The 23,674-nt window shown below is 40.7% G+C and overlaps 1 protein-coding gene across 1 annotated transcript in view; it reads left to right on the forward strand.

Moving 5' to 3' along the window:
• The window catches only part of trpc5a (transient receptor potential cation channel, subfamily C, member 5a), a 198,825-nt gene that overhangs the window by 69,841 nt on the left and 105,310 nt on the right, over positions 1-23,674 (forward strand). Inside the window, exons 2-3 of the mRNA XM_004570111.3 lie at positions 20,613-20,654; positions 23,226-23,328. Coding sequence (XP_004570168.3) covers positions 20,622-20,654; positions 23,226-23,328 — 136 coding nt within the window. The 5' untranslated portion in view covers positions 20,613-20,621. The remainder of the gene's footprint in view (positions 1-20,612; positions 20,655-23,225; positions 23,329-23,674) is intronic.

Genomic DNA, 23,674 nt, shown 5'->3' on the forward strand with positions numbered 1-23,674 from the left:
TTATTGTTCATCCCCTTCAGTAGCACAAACCCTGCAATTTCTGCAGTCTGCCTTTGATGTCGTTCAGTCCCATTTAACTCAACTTAAGTTGGTGTTAAATCCAGAGAAATCCAAGTTCATGTTATTCTAAAATGGCAAAGAGTTGTTAGCTACGTCTCCTAAGATTAAAACAATTCAAGGATCTGAAATTGAAATGGTCACATCTTACAAGTATCTAGGGATCATTATAGATCAGAATTTGTCATTTAAGACTCACATTCAAAGGCTTGTGTCGAAGTTAAAACTAAAACTAGGTTACTTTTTTAGAAACCAATCCTGTTTCTCCCTCCAAGTGAGAAAACATTTGATTCGTGCAACCTTTTTACCTTTATTAGATTATGGTGACCTGCTTTTTATGAATGCACCTGCCCACTACCTAAAGAGGTTGGATACTGTGTACCATTGTGCTTTACGTTTTATTACTGGCTATGGAAGTCGTGTACATCATTGTTCTTTGTATGCTGCTGCTAAATGTCCATCTTTGCATATTCGTACACTCTCCCATTGGTTGATTTTTATCTATAAATCTCTCCTTGGGCTGGTTCCATCTTATTTATTTGTTTATATGTGTAAAAACCACAACCAATACAACCTTCGTTCGAACAAAATCATACAATTGATTGTCCCAAAAATCAGAACAGAATTGGGGAAAAGGGCTTTTAAATACGCTGCCCCTGCTTCCTGGAATAATCTGCAGAAGGAACTGAAATTATCAGAATTGGTTACCTTGGGAGAGTTTAAGTCTGTCTTAAAGGAACGAGAGAACAGCTCTTTTACTCAGTGTGATTGTTTTTAATGTACTCTTAATTTGATCTGTTATTGTATATTTTACACATGTTTGTATGGGATATTGTATTTGTTTTAAATGTTATATACCTATGTGGTATGTGACTTTTGTTGCTATGATGCCAGGTCTCTCTTGTAAATGAGATTTTTAATCTCAATGAGATTTTTACCTAGATAAATAAAGGATTAATAAAACATCCAACATACTGTTTTACTTTTGTCCATGACCCGCTTACCTTCAGGGTCATACGTCACATGAAAACCAAAATAGTTCCAAACGCCAGATCTGAATGAGGGTGGGGAGGTTCAATTTGCCATGTTGCAAGGAGAGCTTAACTTCTGTCTCGCTAGCTTGCCCTGCGCTCAGTGAATCTGCGTTCGACTACTCCGCCTAGGCTGCACTGTCGAGCGCAGATCCACTGAGCGCTCAACACAGACAGCATAGTCAGAAGGAAAGTTGATAAAATAAATAAAAAATGTTGTATTGTTCGATACATAAGCGTACCGAACAGAAAGCACTGTATCGAACGGTTCAATATCGATACGAATATCGTTGCACCCCTAATAACCAGTATAACCATAATATAACCATAACCAGACTGTGACAGTTCTCTTCTGTAATTTTAAGGCTGGTTATTTGTATTACATCAGTGGCTGTATTTGTATGTAATTTAATTATTTAGACGCATTCAAATACCTCATATGTAACATAACTCACAAAATGGGTTTGTTTTTTATTTTGTTTTGTTTTATTTATTTTTTGGCATCATCATCATCATCATCACTCAGCTCATAGAATATTGCAGCTATTTGCTGAACTTTGATTTATTTATTTATTTATTTTTTACATCATTGATTTTTATAGTAGTTACATTGGATATTTATATTTATACCATGTAGCACACATTTTTATTGATGGCCCATTTTGCAATAACAGGCCCATCTTTCCTTCAAGATCACCTTCTCTTGCACCTCCAGATATATTTCCACCACTGCAGCTGCTCAGACTCCCTGGATATCTGCCAAGATCCAGAGCACATTGCAACCTTTAGCTGAGGACTGCTGAAAGTTTCTGGTGAAATAAATATTTAATTTAACCAAAGCTAAGAACAAATCATAAATATCAAAAATCAAATAATGTGGTTTTTGTAGCCAAACATCAACTAAGGCTGTAATCAGAATCAGAATCAAAGATACTTTATTTATCCCCAAGGGGCATTTAAGATAAAAACAGAGCAGCATGACGTTGAAGATGAGGACAGGGCAGTAAGAGTGAGATAATAAATGCACAGAATATACAGTATATAAACAGTTTTAAAATTAAAGTGACTGAATAGGTGAATAAATAACTACGTGAGTCAAAGTGAGTAAAGTGTCGGCAGTATAAAAAGATTATAGAGTAGTTTATGTTTGTGGAAATGTTCTTATCTGCTGGAGTTAAAAAGCAGGGTGGCTTTGGGGACAAAGGTGGCTCTCCTCCTCTCAGTCCCGCAGGAAATGCAGCGGAGGCGTCGCCCAGAGGGGAGCTATTGAAATGCAGGGTGAAGAATGTGAGAGGGGTCATTGATGATTTTGGCTGCCTGTCTAAGGACCTGTTGGCTGAAAACCTGTGCCAGAGAAGGTCATGATGCTTTTCAGGAAGGCATAGTAAAAAGTCATCATGATGGGTGTGCTGACTCCAAAGGAGTTGAGTTTCCTAAGGAGGTATAGTCGTTGGTGGCACCTCCTGAGAATCTCCTCTGTGTTGGCAGAGAATTTCAGGAGGTTGTCAAAGATGGTTCCCAGGTATTAGTACTCAACTACCTCCACTGGCTTCCTGTGGATGGTGGTGGTGACTGAAGCAGCCACATCCCTCTGCCTGCTGGAGAAGGTCATCACCATCTCTTTGGTTTTGCTCACGTTCAATCCAAGTTTGGAGCTGTCACGCCACTCTACAAACTCCTGCAGAGTAGGCCTGTGGTGTTGTGAGGGGCCTGACAGCAGTGACAGGAGAACTGTGTCATCAGCATATTTAACCAGGTGACAGTTGGGATGTGTGAATCTGCAGTAGAGGATGAAGAGCAAGGGGGAGAGCACACAGCCCTGGGGGGAGCCAGTGGAAGTGGAATGGAGACCAGAAAGAGAGTTGTTGACCCGAACTTTCTGAGTCCTGTTGGTCAAAAAGTCCAATATCTACAGGATTAGCTGATCATCCAGGTGAAATCGGTAGGAAAGTTTAGTGGCCAGGATATGAGGCAGCAGAGTGTTGAACGCTGATGAGAAATCAGCAAACAGAAGTCTGGTGGAGTACCACAGAAAACTGTTACAAGAGTGATAGAAATATACAACCTGAACATCAGATAAGAAAAAATTTTTATGCCCAGTTATGGAAAAGAATAAAAAAAAAAATCTGCTGTTTAATTTTGAGAACTTGTCGTTTCCTGTACATAAGAAATACAAGGACATATTACCATTAGAAATGGTTGCAGACAGCAGGAGCTATACCCTGGCGAGATAATCTAACAATCTTAAACAGGATATATCAGTTAAATGATGAGTAACGAATTGCAGAGAGAAAATTAAAAGGGAAGTAAAAGAGGAAGTCTTCACATGAGTTGAAAAATGAGTGAAAGGGGAGAGTAGAGAGTGAAGAGAAGACAGAGATGGGAGTGACAGTGTGGGGGAGGCGTGTGAAGGAGGGAGAGTGCTGAGGCTGGAGAGAAGCATTAGGAAAACATAGAGCGGTCATACTTAGCTGGAGAGATGGGGAGGGCGAGTGGAGAGGAGGAAGAAAAAATGGTAAAGGATGAGTGATGAGAGAGAACCAACAGAGAACCACCCACATACAATAAAAAGCAGTGAGCGCTTGGCTCTCAAGTTCTCCTCACTGCACTTTCTCATTAGACTGCAGCCTTTATTGCTGAGTGGCTGAAGACAACAGGACACTCGCTGCTTATTCTGCTGTTTTCTGCTGTTGTCTGCCCTTTAAATTTTAATATAATCTCTGCTGCTGATACATGTGCTTAATTAAAAAATTAGGCATTCAATGGGAATTGTAGATTTTCTCCTTTAAGGTACATATTAATATATACATATAAAATTCAGTGTTGGTACTGATTATGTGATGATTACCAAACAGCTTCTCCTGGTCCTGAAAAACAAAGCCAATGCAGAAATGTGCAAAACTGCACTTCCTCTAAAGACCACTAGAGGCTGGCTCCGAAAGCAGGTCGGTCACCATAGAGTCTGTGTTAAAATGGCCAGTTTTAAAGAGGCTATAAACATGTTTACAGCCTGCAAACAAAATGTGTTCTGCATTATTGGTGTGGGAGCAAAAGGTAAAGGGGCTGATTAGGAGAGTAGCTGTCAGTTCATCACTGCCTCAGTCAATTCAAGGCATTCAGTAGGACATCTTAACATATTTGTGTTTTTGTTTTTTTTTTGTCCCTTTGGTAACACAATTTAATGCAGTTATCAAAAGATATTAATTAATGCTACTATTTTTTTTTATTTATTTAGTATGCTTTCAGTAAGCTGTATTTGTGCATTGCACCCATGCAGTCTTTGAATGCATCACTGAGCACTCCACCCTTTCATCCAAACATGGTTACTTGTACAGTCCCGATCAAAAGTTTGACTGCTTGAAAAAACTGAAACAGGTCAAGGTTAAGTTTTTCTCATCAGAAAATAAAACTTTCTTCCACCTTTCAATGTCCCATGTTTGGTGCTCAGAACGGTCAGTTCTGTGGCATTCAAGGGGACGTTTTTTGTTTTTGAAGCCCTTCAGTCTCAGATGCCGTCTGATGGTTATGGGGCTGCAGTCGGCACCAGTAACAGCATTAATTTGGGTTGACGATTGTCCAGTGTCAGCCAATTGGGTCCTCTGGCTTGGTGCTGGAGACATTTTCTGGGGTCTTCCCCTTGACTTTTTTGTTCCATAACCCTCAGTATCATTTAAGAAATTCCAAATGAGTGTTTTACTGTGTCCCACCGCAGCATCGATGACGCAGTGCGAGAGACCCTGTTTATGCAGTTCAACAACCCAACCACGTCCAAAAGGGGAAACTTTGTTTACCTTTGCCATCAGAATGTCATGACAGTGTGACTACCTGACAGAAAATGACAATGAATCAACGTTTTTGCACAGATGTGGCCTTTTAAAGGCATGTGGTGCTAAACTTTAGATCAGCTGTAGAAGCCTTTTTCAATTTAAGCTTTGTTTTCAGTAAGTTCTCACTCCCATTTCTTCTTGACATGGCATGTTGAAGCTCTACTGGGAAACTTGTTAAGATCCAAGCATGCAAAAAACCTCTGATCGGGACTGTATGTGCTGAACATTAAGTTTGAGAAGACTTTATCATAGTGGGATTATTTTTCCTTTTCAATTATCACTTAAACTCAAAATCACAAAAACATCAGTAAAGGGAGGAGAGTGATGCAAAAAAGTGTCAGTTACGAGTGTCAGAGATTAAAGCCTTTATTTCCGTTTGTTCAGGTGCAGGTGTCTCTGGGTAACACTATTCTAACAGTGATCTTTTAAAGTAAGCTGAGGCTAATAAAGATGAGTTTTCTGCTGCTGACTGATGTGCAGTGAGGGCCTGATGTCTTGGTTTTGGGTTGGACTTTGGAAAGAACAGAGCCTGAGAATGTGAGGGGAGCTTGGCAGGAAGTCAGAGCATCGGGCAGGTCATTAATACACTCAGGGCCGAGTCCATCAAAAGTCTTTAGTAGCTGCTACAAGTATCATAAAACGTCTTTGGTGATTTACTGCCAACCAGTGCAGCGACTTTAAAACAGGAACCATTTGTTTTCTCTACCTGCAGGCTCTGGCTGCTCTGGGCCTGATTTACACCAGTCCAAATGTTTAATTTAGCTTTTCTAATTGACTCGCTTTAATAAATATACAGTTTGACAGCTTTGCAGCAATTTAATGGACTCAAGTCGTTGAGCCGCTATTTTAAAACCTTTTCGCTCATTTATATTGCATATGGACTTGAAGGTTAGATGTTTGAAATTCATTTATTGCAAAGACATATTTGCATAACCCATATACCTTAATATGTGAGAGGGGTGAACTGGCTGATACAACCCCTGTTATTTTAACTTCACAGAAAAGTAGAAGATCTGTGTAAAAGGCAGGATTGTAGATCTGTTTAGCTGAACACGTCTGGGCAGGTGCAGTCTTCTGTTTTGATTTCCAGCAGTGTAGCTCACAGTGTACGTAAACTAAGGCTGTGTGACTTTGGAAACAGATGATCAAAAATCTAAAAAATTCCCTTCATACTGTTAATGGAAAATTGTATTTAGTAGTCAGTATAATCTTTTAGTGATATAAGTTTGCATATGGTAGAATACTGCATGTAGTCATTTGTATTAGGAAATATTCAACCATGTATACTTAGAGGCATATAATTAATTGTGTGTGATCTCTAACAGGCTGCAAAGGCTTGGTGTGTATTCCACACTAGAATGCACACCCACATCCTGGGAGCACGAGAGAGGTCATACCTTCTCTTATTGTTTTACGGCAGGATTAACGTAGCTATGTCTGTTTTAGTTTAAGTGCTTCTTTACATATAGATGAACTGCTGGACTTCCTCACCATGTTATTTAGGGTGAGGGGGAGACTGCCCTCTTTGTGACCAAGGATGTACCTTTTGTGCCTTCATGTTATATGACCCTTTGATCAGCAGGACACACACACACACACACTGAAGTATAAATAAAGACTGGGGCAGTTTCTTAGTGCGAGTCTCTCAGTCTGGAGACTGCCCTTGCTAGCAAGAAGTTCTGTGTGTTTCTCTTCTCTGAGTCTTTACTGAAGAAGTGTTTTAGAACATTTTCCCTAACACATACAATTAAAATAACAAACTAAACTAAACAGGAGCAGTGAGAGAGTGCAACTCCCTCTGAAGGGCAAAGGCTGTAATAAAATGTTGATGTTCTGATGTTTTTAATTAAAACATCAGTCTGCTTTTGTAGCAACATGCTGGCCTTTGACCCCTGATCTTGAAACATTATGTACTAAAACAGTGTATTTTATTATCTTGCCCATATAGTTGGAGAAGAAATCTGAAATCTTTTGCTTCTACAAGCTGTAAAAACTTGAAAATGTACATTTTATTCATTTATTCGTTATTTGATTTTGTGAAACATCATGGCATCATTATGAAGTTGCTGGACTTTATACTGAAAAAATAAACAGTTTTGTAACGCTCTCTTCATTACTTTCATATTACTCAGTTGGGTTTCTTGAAATCTGTTTTAAAGATGACCTTTGACCTTGCTTCCTATCAATAAAGGTAAAATGCTTAGCCAACCTAGATACTTGCGTCCCTCAAGGCCTCGTATATTGTTAAGTCTAAAAATTGCTGGTAATATAAAAGTTTTACAGATTTTTCACATTTGGTGTGACCCAGTTTTCACCTAAATTAAATCAGCTGTTGGTTTCTACCATCACACAAAATCTCAGAATGATATCTTGAAAACTGTGGATGCTTCAAGCGAACAGACAAACAGATGGAGTGCGTACTACCTCCCTTGAGACTACAAACCATACGAATAGTAAGTACTTAGCTGTGCTTTCAGTGATTTGGTGCGAAACCAGTGATTTCCTCGAACTTTAAACATGACTAAACTGAGAGCAAAATAAATCAGTGGTGGGGAAATGGGTTTGGGTTGATGTGCTGGGGGTCTAGTGCTTGGACCAGGCAAAATACTGGGGGTCTTTTTACCCATGATGCCTTTCTCACAAGAGGAACCGTTGCTCCAAGCTAGCTGCAGCCTCCACCACGGGAGGTCTGTGAACAGCAGAATGGTACGCCTCCTGAGACCTGCACAAAAGCGACAGTGGAGGGATTTTGCATGAGTGCAGACAGGAACCTTGTTAAAAGTTCATCCTACACTCCTTTGGATAGACCTTGCTGACCAAAGCCTCACATCATCTTGCCTGGAGCTGAAATAATTAGTGAGTGAAGTTTGGGCTTTTAAGCGAGAGCAAAAGCACGGCGCTGTGTGCAAAGATTTATAAAGCAACATAAACTATGATTACAGTTGTTTTAAGACAAACTGCTGCTGTACCCTCTACAAAATGCCCTGTAGATCAGGCGCCTTATCGTGTGTGATACATCATATATCCTCTTTATTGTACGAGGCTGTAACCATGGATAACCTTGCATGTGTCCATTTCATAGGGACATTTCATTTTGTGCACATCTGACTAACTCTTCCAAGTTTGTTTGTTTTTTAAACTTCTGACCAGATGCAACTTCCTGCACCTTCAGCATCCTTTTTCTTATCACCACACTGTGTTTATGTGCTAACTCATTAGTATTAGTGAAACAAAGTCCAACTAAGAACTTTTGTAGAGAGTATAGCAGCTGTGCCATTTTCCCTTTAAACAAGAACTCTAATCTCCATATTTCAACTTTATTCTCAAAATTATCAATATTTTTTTTCTTAATGTGGCCTTAATACTCCTTCATTGTTCCCCATACAGTCTGAGTGTTCTGTGTACAGTCGAATTTCTTTTGGTTCCCCCTGTTGTGTTTGTTTGACTTCTCAAAAAGCTGCAAAGCTTCAGCTTATTGGGGAATCAAACAAACACGACAGGACGCCTGCATCAGAGGACATTTTACACCATGCCGGCCTCTTCTCAGCCTTTGTGGTTGCAGCTCGGGGCTTGAGGTCATGCTGCTGTTTGGAGGCTCCGTTTACAGTGAGAGGCAGCCTGCAGTGCCACTATTGTTCATGTGACGTGCTGCTGGCAGTGAGCAGCATCTCTGCAGATTGGGGCTGTGCTGCATCAGGCGCTTGCCAGGACCAACTCCCATCAGCACTTCAGAGCAGCAGTAACTGGTGACATATTGTTATCAGCAGACCCGAGCTCTCCGCCCCTGTCTGTAGTCCACTTAGTGTGCACGATGAGGATCTAATGGTAAACAAAGCAGGCTGTTTTAACACACACCCAGTATGACTGTTGCAACTTCCTGCATCAATTCATTTGTTGTTTATTCGTCTTAATAAAGGAAATTGTACAAGAGCTTGGGATGATGGTGTGGTATCACTGTAAACAAGCACAACGATTTAAGAAATGCAAGAGAAGAAGAGAGTGGGCCAAGCGTGCAGAGCTGTGGAGGATTGTTTCTGCTGTAGCCAAGAGAAGAGCGAGATGGGAACAGCAACCCAAAAGCAATGAGACGGAAACAGAGGAAAGATTAGAAGTGTAAGGAGAAGTGAGTGTGAGATGGAAACAAGAGCCAAAGAAAGAAGGAAAAAATAAATGAAGGAACAAGAATATTTGAAGATGCAGGAAGTGAAAAATGAGGATGTTCAGGCTGGAGAGACATCTGAGGGAGGCAGATAAGAAAGAGAGGAAATAAAGAGTGGTTACAAATAGCTGCATGCACAAAACGCAGGTGGGAAAGCTGGCAGGAGAGAAGAGATGAGGGTAGATCGGAAGAGGGAACACAGTTCAGGGTAGAGAGGAAAGCGGCACGGGCAGGGAGTTAATGATAGATGGATGTGTGCCGTGGGTGGTGAAAAACTTTTGTAAAAAATAAAATACAAGAGGAGAGAAAGAGGGAGCAAAGGAGCAAGATAGGAGGTGAGTTAGAGGGTTTATCTGCAGTGCTGTACCACAAGTCAGTAGAGCGTTGTAAAGCCGTCAGCATAAATTCCTCCTCGCTATGCAGATCTTAAACGCATCTGCATTCCAGCAACTGCCCGCCCGCCACTGCAGAGTTAAACCCAGCCACATAATTCAGCCATCAACAATGACCTGCAGGCACGAGTAGATCCCATCACTTCCACTTCTGTGAATGCACAATATTCTTGTTTAGCCACTCGGCTAAGCATGAGTAAGACGTGATTTGTGTAACTCCTGTTTTCATAAAAGTTAAATAACTGAATCTCTAGTGAATTTTATTTTAAATTTTTATTTTTTTCAGAACTTCCCCTAAAGGTTAGGGGAGCCAGAAAGTCAGACGCAACTGCAGAAATGAGCTAAATCAGCAAACTGCTGTTTCTCTGCAGCAGAGTCAGCATGTCTGTGTGTTTGTTTCTGCCTGTGTTCTTACTGGGGGGGGAGACAAGTTAATTAGCAAAGGGGCAGCAAGAGCTCTGCAGCAGTAAACATAAGGCTTCGCTCAGTAGTCCGAGGCAGGGAATGGCGAAATTGCTGTGGGTATTTTTGTTGGGTTTTTTGGTGAGATTTAAAAGCTTCTGGCTTCTCTCTGTCACACAGTGACCTGCCAGAGGAAAACATCTATACTGGGATGCATGAAAAGCATAATTTGTTGCACCGCTTGGCTGTCAAAACAACCGTGAAGGAGGATATAACAGATTATTCCCCAAAACAGCCCACAAGAAAAATGAGGCGTACGGATAAAAAAATGTTCCCAGTCGTGTACAGTGTGATATATGTGGCACGAGAAAATGAATGCCTGTGAAACGTGGAGCTAAAATATACAAGTTTTTCCCATCGGTTGGTGAGAGAGTGTAACTTAATTAGATCAATCTTCTTTTAGGTTCATTTTGTGTTATAATCTTATTTAATTGGTGACGGTCCCTCAGTAGATGGAGTGAGCCTGCACCGATCCATCCTTTAATATGTGAGCGGGTTATCGATAACGTGTGTGTGTGTGTGTGTGTGTGTGTGTGTGTGTGTGTGTGTGTGTGTGTGTGTGTGTGTGTGTGTGTGTGTGTGTGTGTGCGCGCGCGCCCATAAAGGGTTTCTACATTAAATTAAACCGGTCCCCTAAAATAGCCGTGCCTACATTAAATCTGTGATGTCGCCATCTGGGAGTCCTGCCTGAACTTACAGCAAAGAGAAATTAATTGACAAGACATAATTCCTGATTAATTTTTTTATTAATTAATTTTTGTATATATTTATTTATCAATTGATTCAGTCACAGCCTGATGGCAACCAAAACTAGTTTCCCGTTAATGTATTAAATCTTTAATGGAACGATCTCTAATGCAGCGATATGAACAGTATTTCTTTTGTTCTGAGTCCAACTGACCTGCTAGTAAACGTGGAATCAACATCATTGTTTTTCCATCCCTGGTTCTGTTTTTGTTGTTTTGGTTTGGGACCACTTTTGAGCAAGACGGCGATGTCATTGTTTCAGTCGTAGGATAAGTGTTAAACCACAAACAACCTGGATTTATTCCATTTAACAGCAAACTTCCCAGTGGGGAGGATCCTGCAGTGTTTGTCCTGTTGTAGCTCCATTACAACCAACTCACTGACTGTCGGTCTTTAATAAACCTTTGAGTGACTAAATAAAGTTCTGCATTATTGCCCACACATTGGATGTTCAGTCCAGAGCCATTGTGATTAATTATTTTTTTTTTATTTTTAGTCTCCATTCACTTTAGTTTCATTTACTTGTTACCTCTCAGACACCTCTATTTTTTTCTAAGTGTAATACTTTTTGTAATATTGTTTGTACGTTTCCTTATTTTATGAATATTTAAACTTTTTTCCCACACTTACTTTTTAGTCTTTAGTTAAGATTTAGTAACCTTGCTGCAAACCAAAGAAAAGCACGGCAGCAGACATGTCTTGTTTTTTGAGTTTTTTAGAGACAGTAATGATGAAAGCTACATTATTGATGAGGTATTTACATAAAAGGGAGACAAACTATGATGTTTTTCCTTCTCCTGGTTCTCCATAATCTGCACTGAGCTAAAGTTTAGCTCTGCATTCACCCATCAGTACCACTACAGACTTTAACACCCTCAGCACATTCACAGACATCAACACTACAGACTTCTAGGCTGGTTAACAAATGCCGCTGCCTTTTTTAAAAATGTTTTGCCTACTTGCTTTAGTCCGAGAGTCTGTTGCTAACTTGCATGAGAAACCGGAATTGTGCCTGGGTAAAGACAATAATGTTTCCATCCCTTACTCTTTAGCTTTGTTAGGAGCTCAGCTGCCTCTTATCTCTTTCTATTATCCCCACTTCCACACTTGTGTTCCTGGACTTTTCAATTCAATTTGATTTATACAGCGCCAAATCACAACAACTGTCGCCTCAAGGGGCTTTATGTTGTAAGGTAGACCCTACAATAATACATACAGAGAAAAACCCAACAATCAAATGACCCACTATGAGCAAGCACTTTGGCGACAGTGGGAAGGAAAAACTCCCTTTTAACAGGAAGAAACCTCCGGCAGAACCAGGCTCAGGGAGGGGCGGAGCCATCTGCTGCGACCGATTGGGGTGGGAGAAGGAAGACGGGATAAAGACATGAAAAGACAGGATGAAAGACATGAGCTACTTTACTACAATAGCTTTTCAGTTTTGAATAAAAGGCCTTGGGGCAGCACTTTTCAGCTCTCTTTCCCTTGAGGAGCAACTTGCTGATGTGTGTTAGGTGTCCCAAACAAAATCAATAGTTTAAAAAAAGCTGCTTGCTGGACACCACACTCTGTTCATCTTCTCACCCACCCTTCATACTGAAACTGTCCTGGCAGTGCCCACTCACAGTAAATGAAACTGCACTTAATGCAAGTCAAGTCACTTTCACTCTGTTACATTACAGTCCAGCTTTGTCTGCTGCAGTCCAGCTCAGCTCAGACTGGTTCACCGCTCTACATCCTGAATCCTGATCCAGTCCAGTCCTCTACTGGTGTGAAGGTCACCCTGGCCGTGAATGAATTCATTGCATAATAAATCGGCTGCATCAAAACGGCAAACTAGAGCTCATTACACAAAGGGCAGACACATACATGACGCCGAGGTCACGGCGTTTTCCTCTTCCCTCCTTCCTGTGTGGCTAATAAAGCCTAATCAGTCTCATTAATGTAGAAATAAATTATCTGAGGTGCAACGACCAAAGTGCTTTCAGGATTTGGGGATGACGGTCGACCTTGCACTCAGTGTAAAAACCCTCGGTAGCGCTTGTGCTTCAAAGCACCATGGAAACGGCCTCTGCCAGTCAGCAACTGTCATTTTCAGTTGACTTGACAATGGTGGTAACTGGAGGTATTAATTTGTCTGTCAACTGTGATAAAGGGGCCACTGACAGCAGCGACGTCTTCTTCTTCTTCTTTTTCCCCATGACAAACTTAATACTGTGAAAGTGCGACAGTGTCAGCAGAGAAAGCCGGTTGCGTCACTCTCAGGTGAAGAAATCTCTGATTTGTAACCACGGCTATCCGCGCGCGCAGATAACCTGACACCTGGTCGTTCACAGTGGACTCTGTGGTCACATTTAGAATTCAGGACTTGTAGCTTTGTGCCAGTGATTTGTCGCTCTTCTCCAAAGAAGCAAACTGCTTGAACTTGACAGGATGAGCTGTGTGTGTGTGTGTGTGTGTGTGTGTGTGTGTGTGTGTGTGTGTGTGGACTTTGAGTATTTTAAATCTTTGGTGTCCTGATGAGGGCAGTGAGTCAGCACTGAAGACTTCTTTTAAGCTCCATTAAAGGTCTTCAAGGATGAGACGGAAACAAGAACCTCTGCTATCGCTGTGTGATGCATCCATCACTGACACAGTGTTCCTGTGTTTCAGTTGTTCTTTAGGCTGCTTTTTATCCATTTCAGATAAATTTTAATAAATGACTATATTCACACAAGCATACCTTTTGGTCTTGTTTTTATTAAGCAGCTGTCTGAGTTTGACCCAGAGAGCTTATAAACTTTATTCATTTGTTTTTGTAAAGTCATCCTTTTTTTAACATGTTATATTTGTTGGAATTTATTATCAGCCAAACCAATATTGTTAGCCAATATTACCTTATTATTATTATTTTTTTTTTACATATCGGTGACCAATAAATGAGAATTTAAGTAAAAACGGGATGGGAGAAACACCCTTCAAGCATGTTATGTGTCTACTGTCCACCAGAGGGCACTGTGCATTTTTACCTTCATTACATGGTAGATTTGATTTGACAGGAAGTGGGGAGAGAGGGACCACATGTAGCAAGTAAAAAAGAGCATGCCTCAAACCCAGGTTGATGTATTTCAGCCATGTGGCTCAACTGGTGAGCTACACTGGGATGCCTATCGTAAATCACCAAATATCAGTATTGGTCTTAAAGTCCTGAATTTATTGGGCTTTATTTTGTATTGTTCAGCTTTCAACCACTTCTTCTATGTTGGAACTGTTTCTGTCGGTACTTTTACCTAGAAGGTACTCTACTACTGATTCAAATGTGAAAAAAGTGTTGTAGTGTGTTTATCGAGGTGCATGTGTGAGATGGTGGTTTAAGTTCAGTTTACTGTAGTTCAATCAGTTCTGTAATTTCTATCTCTAGTTTGTTTCTAGATCATGTTGCATGTTTGTCCTGAACGGAAACTTCATTCTGCACAGACTGATTTTTTTTTTTTTTTCACAGCCAAACCGAATGTTAAATTATGATTAAATTGCTGTCCTGCAGCAACTACATCACTGTTTATGGAAGAATTGAAAGAGTTTCTCTTTCAAATCTGTGATGTTCTTGCTGGATATGTAAATAATGTAAATTTATGTGTATGTAGATCACAGCAGGTGGCAACAGATTGGTGATTATTGCTGATTTATCACAGTTAATCACTGAATTATCACAAACACATTGCCAACTTGACCCCATTCATTCTCAGACTGATGGCAGACTGAGTTGTTGTTGCCGTTTTCTCCAGCAATCAAGTTCTGACTCTTTATTGTCTTCTGAGATGTGCCATTTAATGTTTACACACCGAAGATAATGAACTGTGAAATTAGCTACACCTGAACAAAGTACAAGAACTATATTATTATTTGTGACCAGCAGGCACTTCTTCTTTTTTCTCCTCAGTCACTGTTGTAAAACCAGGTCTGCTCATACCCCTCACCAAATAAAGCCCAGTGCTTTTTTTTTTCCATTCTTCGTGTTCAAATGGCAGAGCCTCTAAAAATATCTCTCTGTGCTCCATCAGCATCTTCTTCCCTCTCTGCTGCGTCGCCAAACCAATTACAGCCTTGTTGAAATGCAGATTTATATCGGTGCAGCAATAATAGGTTCATTTTACAGTGTCAGACTGAGTCCTAACCCACATCTGTGACATTAGCATATCTGTCATCATCTGCAAGATTATGTCCATAAGTCTGTGTGCTGGTCACAGACTGGAGCATCACTGGAGTCTACATTTAAAGCCTTTAGAACTTGAAGAACTCCGTTGCTTACTAGTGTTCTTCTTATCTTAATGTGACAATTAAGCTCATCATCAGCATTTTTTATTTTTAGTTGTTTTTAAAGACTCAACAATTATGTCTAAGCCAGTTACAATATAAAATGTATAAAATATTATAAGTTAAAAGCCCTTCAGCAATTCAGAAAAACCAAACTATGCAAATTCCTAAATGACCAAGCACTTGGTGAGAGTGGGAAGAAAAAAAATTGAAGTCGCATATATTTTGTATAGAAGTCTTGTGGAAGTTGCTATGGAAGGGAAATTGTGAAAAGTGTGACACAAACCAGAAAGTATAACCATTTGCCTTAAAAGTAAGAGTCGCACCCTTTGAAAAATGGTGGTTTCATGATGTGCCACAACTTTTACTTTGAAGGCAAAGATTTCCCGTTTCTGGTTTAGATTTTTCCAATTTTTAGGACTTCTTAATGGTTGGTTGGCAAGTGATTGGAGACAAGTTGGTATCTTCCATGCAAACTGTGGGTAAGCAGGGGATTGTGGTAACAACCAAAGTAATCACAAATGTTTTTTTGCTGCAGTTCTTTGTGAACCGGTTTTCACTTGGCAGCAACCTGACTGCAGTCGCCAACCACTTAGGACTAGTTGTGCCTTAGTGACCAAATGTTTCAAGGGGTTGCTAACTGGTCTCTAGGCCATCAGTAACTTAATAAGCTTCGAATTATCCTAAGCAGACACCTAACATTAGTCTTACATGATGCAGGCCATTTTAAATGTTGATTGTCTGTTAGGTTAATTGTCGATTCTATATTAGGTGTAGGCATGGATGTGACCATTTGTTTACTTGTCCTGGTTGGACTAACTGTTGGGATAAGTTCCAGCCCCACACAAACATGTCTAACTGAACATCCACAGATTAAAGTGTTGAACTAATGTGATCTGGGTTTGCCACAGCTGATCTGATCCACCACTTACAATAGCAGCTTTTCTAAAGAGCAACCGTCAGTTAAAAACGAGGGCGAGCAAAGGGTGATTAAAGGTTCCTTATTAAGTTTGTTGGCATCAGAGCTTTAAGAACCAGCTCTCAAAAGCCTTCCCTGTTTACTGCAGTCAGCTCTGCATAACTCTGCAGTCTGTGCTTTATTTTTACCTCCTCGGGTGTTTATACCGTTGAGAGAACAGCTGGAAATGAGCACCTGTGCTGACTGCAGTTTGCCCCTGGCCTCTGTGTTTAACTTGTGTGACTAATGATATTCAGATGTAACACAGTGCTGATTTCCACCGTTTTCATTCTGTTGTCTCTCCTGACTTACAGAACTGCTCTTTTTTGACTAAAGAGTTGTGTTTTTTTCTTTCACACAGAAGCACCACAGCAGTAATTAGCGAGTAAGATCTTAACTACTTTGCTTACATCAGTATTCAAACCAGCAGCTTCATTAATTTGCTCTTTCTTACTCAAAGACACGTGAAGATTGTTATCTGCATTTTCCCCCCTCTCATTCTGATGGCTTCCTACCGCTGGATTATTAATAGAATAGAATAGAATCGAATTCAACTTTATTGTCATTGCACATGCACAGGTACAGGGCAACGAATAAGCAATAATATAGATATGTGAGTATATTACAGAAATGGATCTATTATGGTATGTTATAATGTACACGGTATGAAGTATGTTGTGAATATTCTATAACTATAAGTATGTACAGGCTGTAGTGAGTACAAGCTATGTACAGGCTATGAACAGGATATAAATATGAAAAACTATACAGAATATGAAATAAATAACTTTACAGAAATCTGAGATATACAGCTATACAGAAATGGGAACTATGCAAGTTGTAAACAGTTGTAGGGTTAAAAATTATCGAATGTACAGAATGATTATTTACACAGAGCTATACAGTAGTGCAGTTAAGATAAGTGAGATATAATTTCTACAGAGGCTATATAAAGTGCTAGTGGTTGTGAGTGGTGGTTCAGTCCATGTTATTATTGTGTGTTTGAGGGTACGGTTGTCCATTGTGGGTGTGTGTGTGTGTTCAGTCCATGTGTTAACGTGGGTCAGATGTCAGGAGGCAGAGTTCAGGAGTCTGACAGCTGTGGGGAAGAAGCTGTTCCGGTACCTGGTGGTCTTAATCCGGAGGCTCCTGTAGTGCCTCCCAGAGGGCAGGAGGGTGAAGAGTCCATGTGATGGGTGACTGGGGTCTTTGATGATTTTCCCAGCCCTTTTCAGACACCGCTTCCTGTAGATGTCTTTCATGGCAGGAAGTGGTGCTCCGGCGATGCGCTGGGCAGTTTTCACGACCCTCTGCAACGCCTTCCGGTCCGAGGCAGAGCAGTTCCCGTACCAGATTGTTATACAGTTGGTCAGGATGCTCTCGATGGTGCAACGATAGAAGTTCACCAGGATGTCTGAGGACAGGTGGTTCTTCCTCAGAGTCCTCAAGAAGAAGAGGCGCTGGTGAGCCTTCTTGACCAGCTTGGAGCAGTTGGTCGTCCAGGTGAGATCCTCGGAGATGTGGACTCCCAGGAACTTGAAGCTGCTCACACGCTCCACAGCCGTCCCCTTAATGTGGATGGGTGGATGTGGGTCAGCATTCCTCCTGTAGTCCACGATGAGCTCCTTGGTCTTCTCGGTGTTAAGCAGCAGGTTGTTTCTGTCGCATCACTCAGCCAGACGATCCACCTCCTCCCTGTAGGCGGCCTCATCGTTGTCACTGATGAGGCCAATCACCGTGGTGTCATCTGCAAACTTAATGATGGTGTTGGAACCATCAGCAGGTCTGCAGTCGTGGGTGAAGAGGGAGTAGAGGAAAGGGCTCATCACACAGCCTTGTGGTCCACCGGTGTTCATTGTGATGGTAGATGAGCAGCGGTTATCCAGCCGGACATGTTGGGGGCGGTTGGTCAGGAAGTCCAGTAACCATTTGCAGATGAGGGAACTGATGCCCAGGTCTGTCAGTTTCCTGATGAGTTGTGAGGGGTAGATTGTATTGAATGCTGAACTGAAGTCTATAAACAGCATTCTGGCGTAGGTGTTGTTGTTGTCCAGGTGTGAGAGGACAGAGTGCAGTGCGATGGAGACTGCATCCTCTGTGCTCCTGTTCTGGCGGTATGCGAATTGGTGGGGGTCCAGGGTGGGGGGGAGACAGGATTTGAAGTGTGCTAGGACCAGCTGCTCTAAGCACTTAGTCATGATGGGGGTGAGTGCTACTGGGTGGTAGTCATTGAGGCAAGATGGGTTGGAGTTTTTGGGTATCGGGACGATGGAGGTGGATTTGAAGCAGGCCGGTACCACAGTGTGGGCCAAGGACAGATTGAATATGTCTGTGAGCACTCCTGCAAGCTCCCCAGAACACACTCTGAGAACACGCCCGGGGATGCCATCAGGACCTGCAGCCTTGTGGACATTGATCCTGCTCAGCACCGCTCCTACATCGGTGGGGGAGAGAGTCAGAGGTTGGTGGTCTGGCGTCACGTCTGCTTTGGTTGTGGTTGTGGGGTTCCCTCGCTCAAAACGAGCATAAAAGTTTTTGAGCTCGTTGAGGAAGGAGACATCAGAGGATGCGGGGGAGGGTTTGGTGGTCCTGTAGTCTGTAATGGTCTGGAGTCCTTGCCACATGCGTCGGGGGTTGGAGTTGGAGAAGTGTTCTTCTACCTTCTTTTTGTAATGGTGTTTGGCTTTTTTGATGCCCTTCTTTAGATTAGCCCTGGCTGTACTGTAGGTGTGTGCATCTCCTGACCTAAAGGCGGATGTCACACAGTGTAGGAAAACATCCTCAATGCTTACTGTTAAAGTAAACAACTGTGGGGTAATTACTGTGCAGTGTCTATGTGATTTGTAACATACACAATCACACGCACAGATGTGCAAATATGAAGAGCTTCTAAACATTCTCTAGGAGTCAGTGGTTCATGGGGATTACATGTATTAATGAGTCTGGAGACACTAATACTGGAGGCTTATCCTGCATGCTGTGTATTGTGCTGAATGTATGTGGATTCGCTACTCTGCACTGCTCCAGCTGTCCACTCGTTCATCAGTCGCTCATTGTGTCAGCTTCTCTTTAAGTATCAGGTAGAATTAGCTGAAGCCATAAGTAGATTTGAAGATATTAGGTCTTCATTGCTGCTTTTAAAGTCTTCCACAGTGACTGTAAATCCAGTAGAATTACTTAATGGTTTCTGTAAAGACATCGGTGTTGGTTACCTGTTATGTTTTTCCTTATTTTCTGTCATACATGTGTTGTTACTACAATGAATCTTCATATTGTATTTGTATATGGAAGGAGTCCCTATGAGCGAAAAGCTCTCAGGCTCTTTTTTTCTACTCTTTGCTCCACATGATGTCACTGAGAGTGAACCTGCTCAATGCTACAATTATAGCATTTTGTGGTTGGAGACCAAAGAAAGAGCACAGTTATTGCTGTAACTGTGTGCAGTGAATTTGTGATCTCATTTCCTTTTGAAGTGGCTCCTTCTAAGACCGGAACCAGGTCTGCAACCAGTCACACTTTTGCCTTCTTCAAAGTAGCTTTAGCGCAACAAGATAGTGGTAAAGAGAGACTAGTCCGCATGCTGTTATGTTACGATTCGAATGGGGTCAACCTGGCAATTATATTAAGTCTGTGAGAATAAAGCAGTCAACGGTTATAAATAGACAAAATTCGCTGTCTGTCCATCTAAATACACAGAAGTGCAAATTCAGTGTAGTGCTGCAAACCTCATAGATTTAAAACAGAAATTCAAAAAATTCCCATACAAATAATAATAAACTTACATCGGCATTTGGCATGCTTGCTTTTTATGTAAAAATGTCTGCACTTGAGTGGGTCGAGTCCCTTATTGCAAAGAGTCGTGTCAGAGGTGAGTTGCACTCATTGGTGCAGACTTACTTATTGATTGCAGCATTTTGACATTCTTTATTTAGAAATTAGACGGTAACGGTTTGCAAACTTTTCCCAGCCTGAAATGGCGGGGGCATTTAAAAAATGCAGTTTTTTTCTCGGTTATCTTTGTCTTATGCTAAATTTGTTTGATGATCTGAAACGTGTATTGAGTAAATGAGCATGGAGTAAATCCTTTTTCAGTTTTTTGTTGGTGGAGTGGCAGAATTATCTTTAGCGTTTCTTGTGTGGATTGTACCTGAGATTTAGAAACAGCTGTTCACGAGATTACTTCCCTGCAGAAAATATAAAGCCTGAATATTTTTACATAAAACCTGAAGTTATGAGGTGATGGTTCTCCTTTAATGATAACACCATTGAGTGAAAATGGCACAGAAATAAAATGATCGTCATAAAAAGCATATGTGCTGTGTCAGTGTGAACAACATGACTCATGGAGCATTGTGTGCTACGATTGCAGCAGTAGTAAAAGCTCTTCCTCGATAATGCTTAAGCTCTCTCCGTGGCCAGAAGCAAAAGTCCTCAAGTGGAAAATGTCCATGAACTGACGAGTCTGGTTTTAAGCAGACTTCAGGTGTCCGCAATCCTGAGCTCGGGGTTGCACGTTATTCGATTAACCTCTGTGAGTTTTCTTTCGCAACCGCTCTTGTGGCTTCAGCTGTTGACCGTAATGATAACTGGACCAAACCTGTGCAGCCGTCCACACGCCTGTCTTTCACCTCACACTGTTTTTGCTCCACTCGTGGTAGTAACACAGCTCTCTCTTCCTTTTTCCAGACTGGCCAGATGAATCCCATGACGCAGTTGTACTACAAAAAGGTGAGTCAAACAGTCTCGTTCTTGATCCTGAAACCAACTTACAAGATGTGCTGATTTGTAAAATTAACCTCATTCTCGTAATTGGAACTTGTTCATCTCCACAAAGTTAGAAGTTCTGAATTGCACAAAGCAGACACGTTGGTGTTTCAGCCTCTCCATCACTCTGCTGGGTTTACAGTGGTGTGTGGAGAAGATACCTGAGTGAAAAGGCTTCACTTGGAGAGTTTCAGTGTGCTTGCATCTTGTTGATTGATGATGGTAGATGAACTGTATCTTAAAGACAGAAATAATTTTTAGCACATTGCCCTAAGAAAAACACATTAAAATACACTGAAGTATTAAAAAAAAAAACTATCCAATGGTAGTAGTTTCATTTTCCAGTCATCATGAGAACTGCTTCTGATCCCTTTAAGTGGCCAAGAGAGACAGAAGATTTCCTAATATTGCTTTCATTTCATTTCATTAATTGCCTTTTCTTCATTCTTATACTTATTTAAAATTTATTTTTTGAGTTTTATTTTAAACTGGTTAGTATCACTACTAACCTTTATTTCTTCTTGTAACTCATTCCAGAATTTAACTCCCGCTATTGAAATAGACATCCTTTTCAATGTTGTTCTTACTCTTTGCAATTTTAATTTCCACTTCCCTCTACAATTATACCTCCCTTCTCTTTCTAAGAACCATTTACTTATTTGGATTTGTAACATCCCTTTCCTTGCCTTATATATTATTTGCACTGTTTTAAACTTCACCGTCTTAATAAAAAGTGTGTTTGTGTGAGCCCTATACCCCTCCTGATTTATTAGTCTAATAGCCCTTTTCTGCATTATGATTATAGTCTGAATATTACTTTTATATGTATTTCCCCAAACCTCTACACAATAACTCACGTATGGTAATAGTAAAGCACAATATAACACATACAATGTTTTCCTATCCAGAAATTGTTTTGCTTTCCCCACGACAGCAATTCCCCGAGCTAACTTTCCCCTCACATAAGTGATGTGTGATTTCCAACAGGCCTGATTAATGATTACACCAAGAAATTTTATGGTATTAACCCTTTCTAGATATACATTATCAACACAAATTTCAATGTTAATGTTTTTCGTATAGTTTCCGAATAACATAAACAAAAAAATCAATTAATTAACAATAAAGTTAAAATTGTTGTCATTTTAAATCTGCTCATCGTAAGAATGAATTTCGTATTAGTTTGATGCCTTTACTGATTTCTGTGAACTATTCTGAATAATAATAATAATAATAATAATAATAATAATAATAATAATAATAATAATAATAATTGTACAGCAAACATCTTTAGTGACATTAAAAAAAACACAAATTTTTACACACATTTGAAATTTTTATAAATGCTGTTTTTGTCAACAGAGGGTGGAAAGTATACATTTGACTACAGCTGGTAGTTGCTCGTTACACATATAAAATGTTTGTTTGACAGTGGTCATTGGATTGAGTAAACATCAGAACACTGGGAATGTCCAAAAAACTAAGAGCTTAAAACGACTGCTGATTCCAAGATCATCAGTTCAAACAGTTGCATGAAACAAGCAATTTGGATGTTTCACCACTTTGCTTAGACCCAAACTGTCACTCTCAGTTGAGAGCAAATTGGCTAGGATGCTAAGAATCAACCCAGGAAATACCAGAGCTTAAGCCTGGCATGAACTGGAAACTGCTGGAACACCAGGGTTACTGTCCACAGTGAAGCCAGCTTTAAATCCTTTGCTCAAGGCTCGACTGAAATTTGCAGCTGCCCACATAGTCAAGCCAAATGCCATCTGCAGGAAAGGTTTATGGTCAGCTGATTGAGCTATTTGGCAACAAAGACAAGAGGTTTGTTTGGAGAAGTAATAATTAGGCTTTCAGACCTAAGACCACTACATCAGCTGGCGAGCATGGTGATTGTAGCGTCATGCTCTGGGGCTGTTTTTTGCCACTGGTAGTAAAGTGGATAAAATGATGGAGGAGGAGTGCTATCTCCTAATTCTTCAAGTTCACCTCACACACCTGAAGTGGGTTTAGAGTGGATAAAGCAGGCTAATATTAAGGTTCGATTTCAACCCTGTTAAAAACGAATTAACTATGCTTCAAACTCCACCAAGGCTTACATTTGACCACCGAGAGCTGTAAAATATCCAGCCAAAATTATGCAAGTTGTGCCAGATATAAATGGTATATAATGGTATGTATATATTTGAGCCTGTATGTATACTGTTGACTCTAAATTCAAAATAAGTTATAAGTTGTACACCCAGGTCTTGTTTTTGTGTAAAGTCATTAAAGCTGTACAGTTAGACCACTCTGGGAAAAAGAACAGTTTTAAATAAATTATTAAAAAACTAAATGTATGGCCATGATGGCTGTATTTTGGCAAAACAACTGTGTACCCACCACTACACGGGTGCAACTTTGGTGAAAATTTATTTTGCACGTGCATTAGTTCAATAACATAGCTGGCTCATATGTTTTTTTGTTTTTTGTTCATGTCGCTACTTACATGCAGTTTGCCTCATGTTGGCGTCCTCTGTTTTTGTGGTTTAGGCGACATATTCGCCGTACCGCGACCGCATCCCACTTCAGATTGTCCGTGCTGAGGTGGAGCTGTCTGCTGAGGAGCGGGCCTACCTCACAGCTGTAGAGAAAGGTAAATGCACACACAGCCTTGCACAGCCATCTTCTTTTTTTTAGCCGCATAGTTGCCTCCATAAATGCATTCTACTGATCCACTCACCCGTTAAATGATGCTGAGTTTACAGGGAGTGCAGAATTATTAGGCAAATGAGTATTTTGTCCACATCATCCTCTTCATGCATGTTGTCTTACTCCAAGCTGTATAGGCTCAAAAGCCTACTACCAATTAAGCATATTAGGTGATGTGCATCTCTGTAATGAGAAGGGGTGTGGTCTAATGACATCAACACCCTATATCAGGTGTGCATAATTATTAGGCAACGTCCTTTCCTTTGGCAAAATGGGTCAAAAGAAGGACT

The sequence above is a fragment of the Maylandia zebra genome, linkage group LG3, assembly GCF_041146795.1.
Source record: "Maylandia zebra isolate NMK-2024a linkage group LG3, Mzebra_GT3a, whole genome shotgun sequence".
NCBI classification, from domain to species: domain Eukaryota; kingdom Metazoa; phylum Chordata; class Actinopteri; order Cichliformes; family Cichlidae; genus Maylandia; species Maylandia zebra.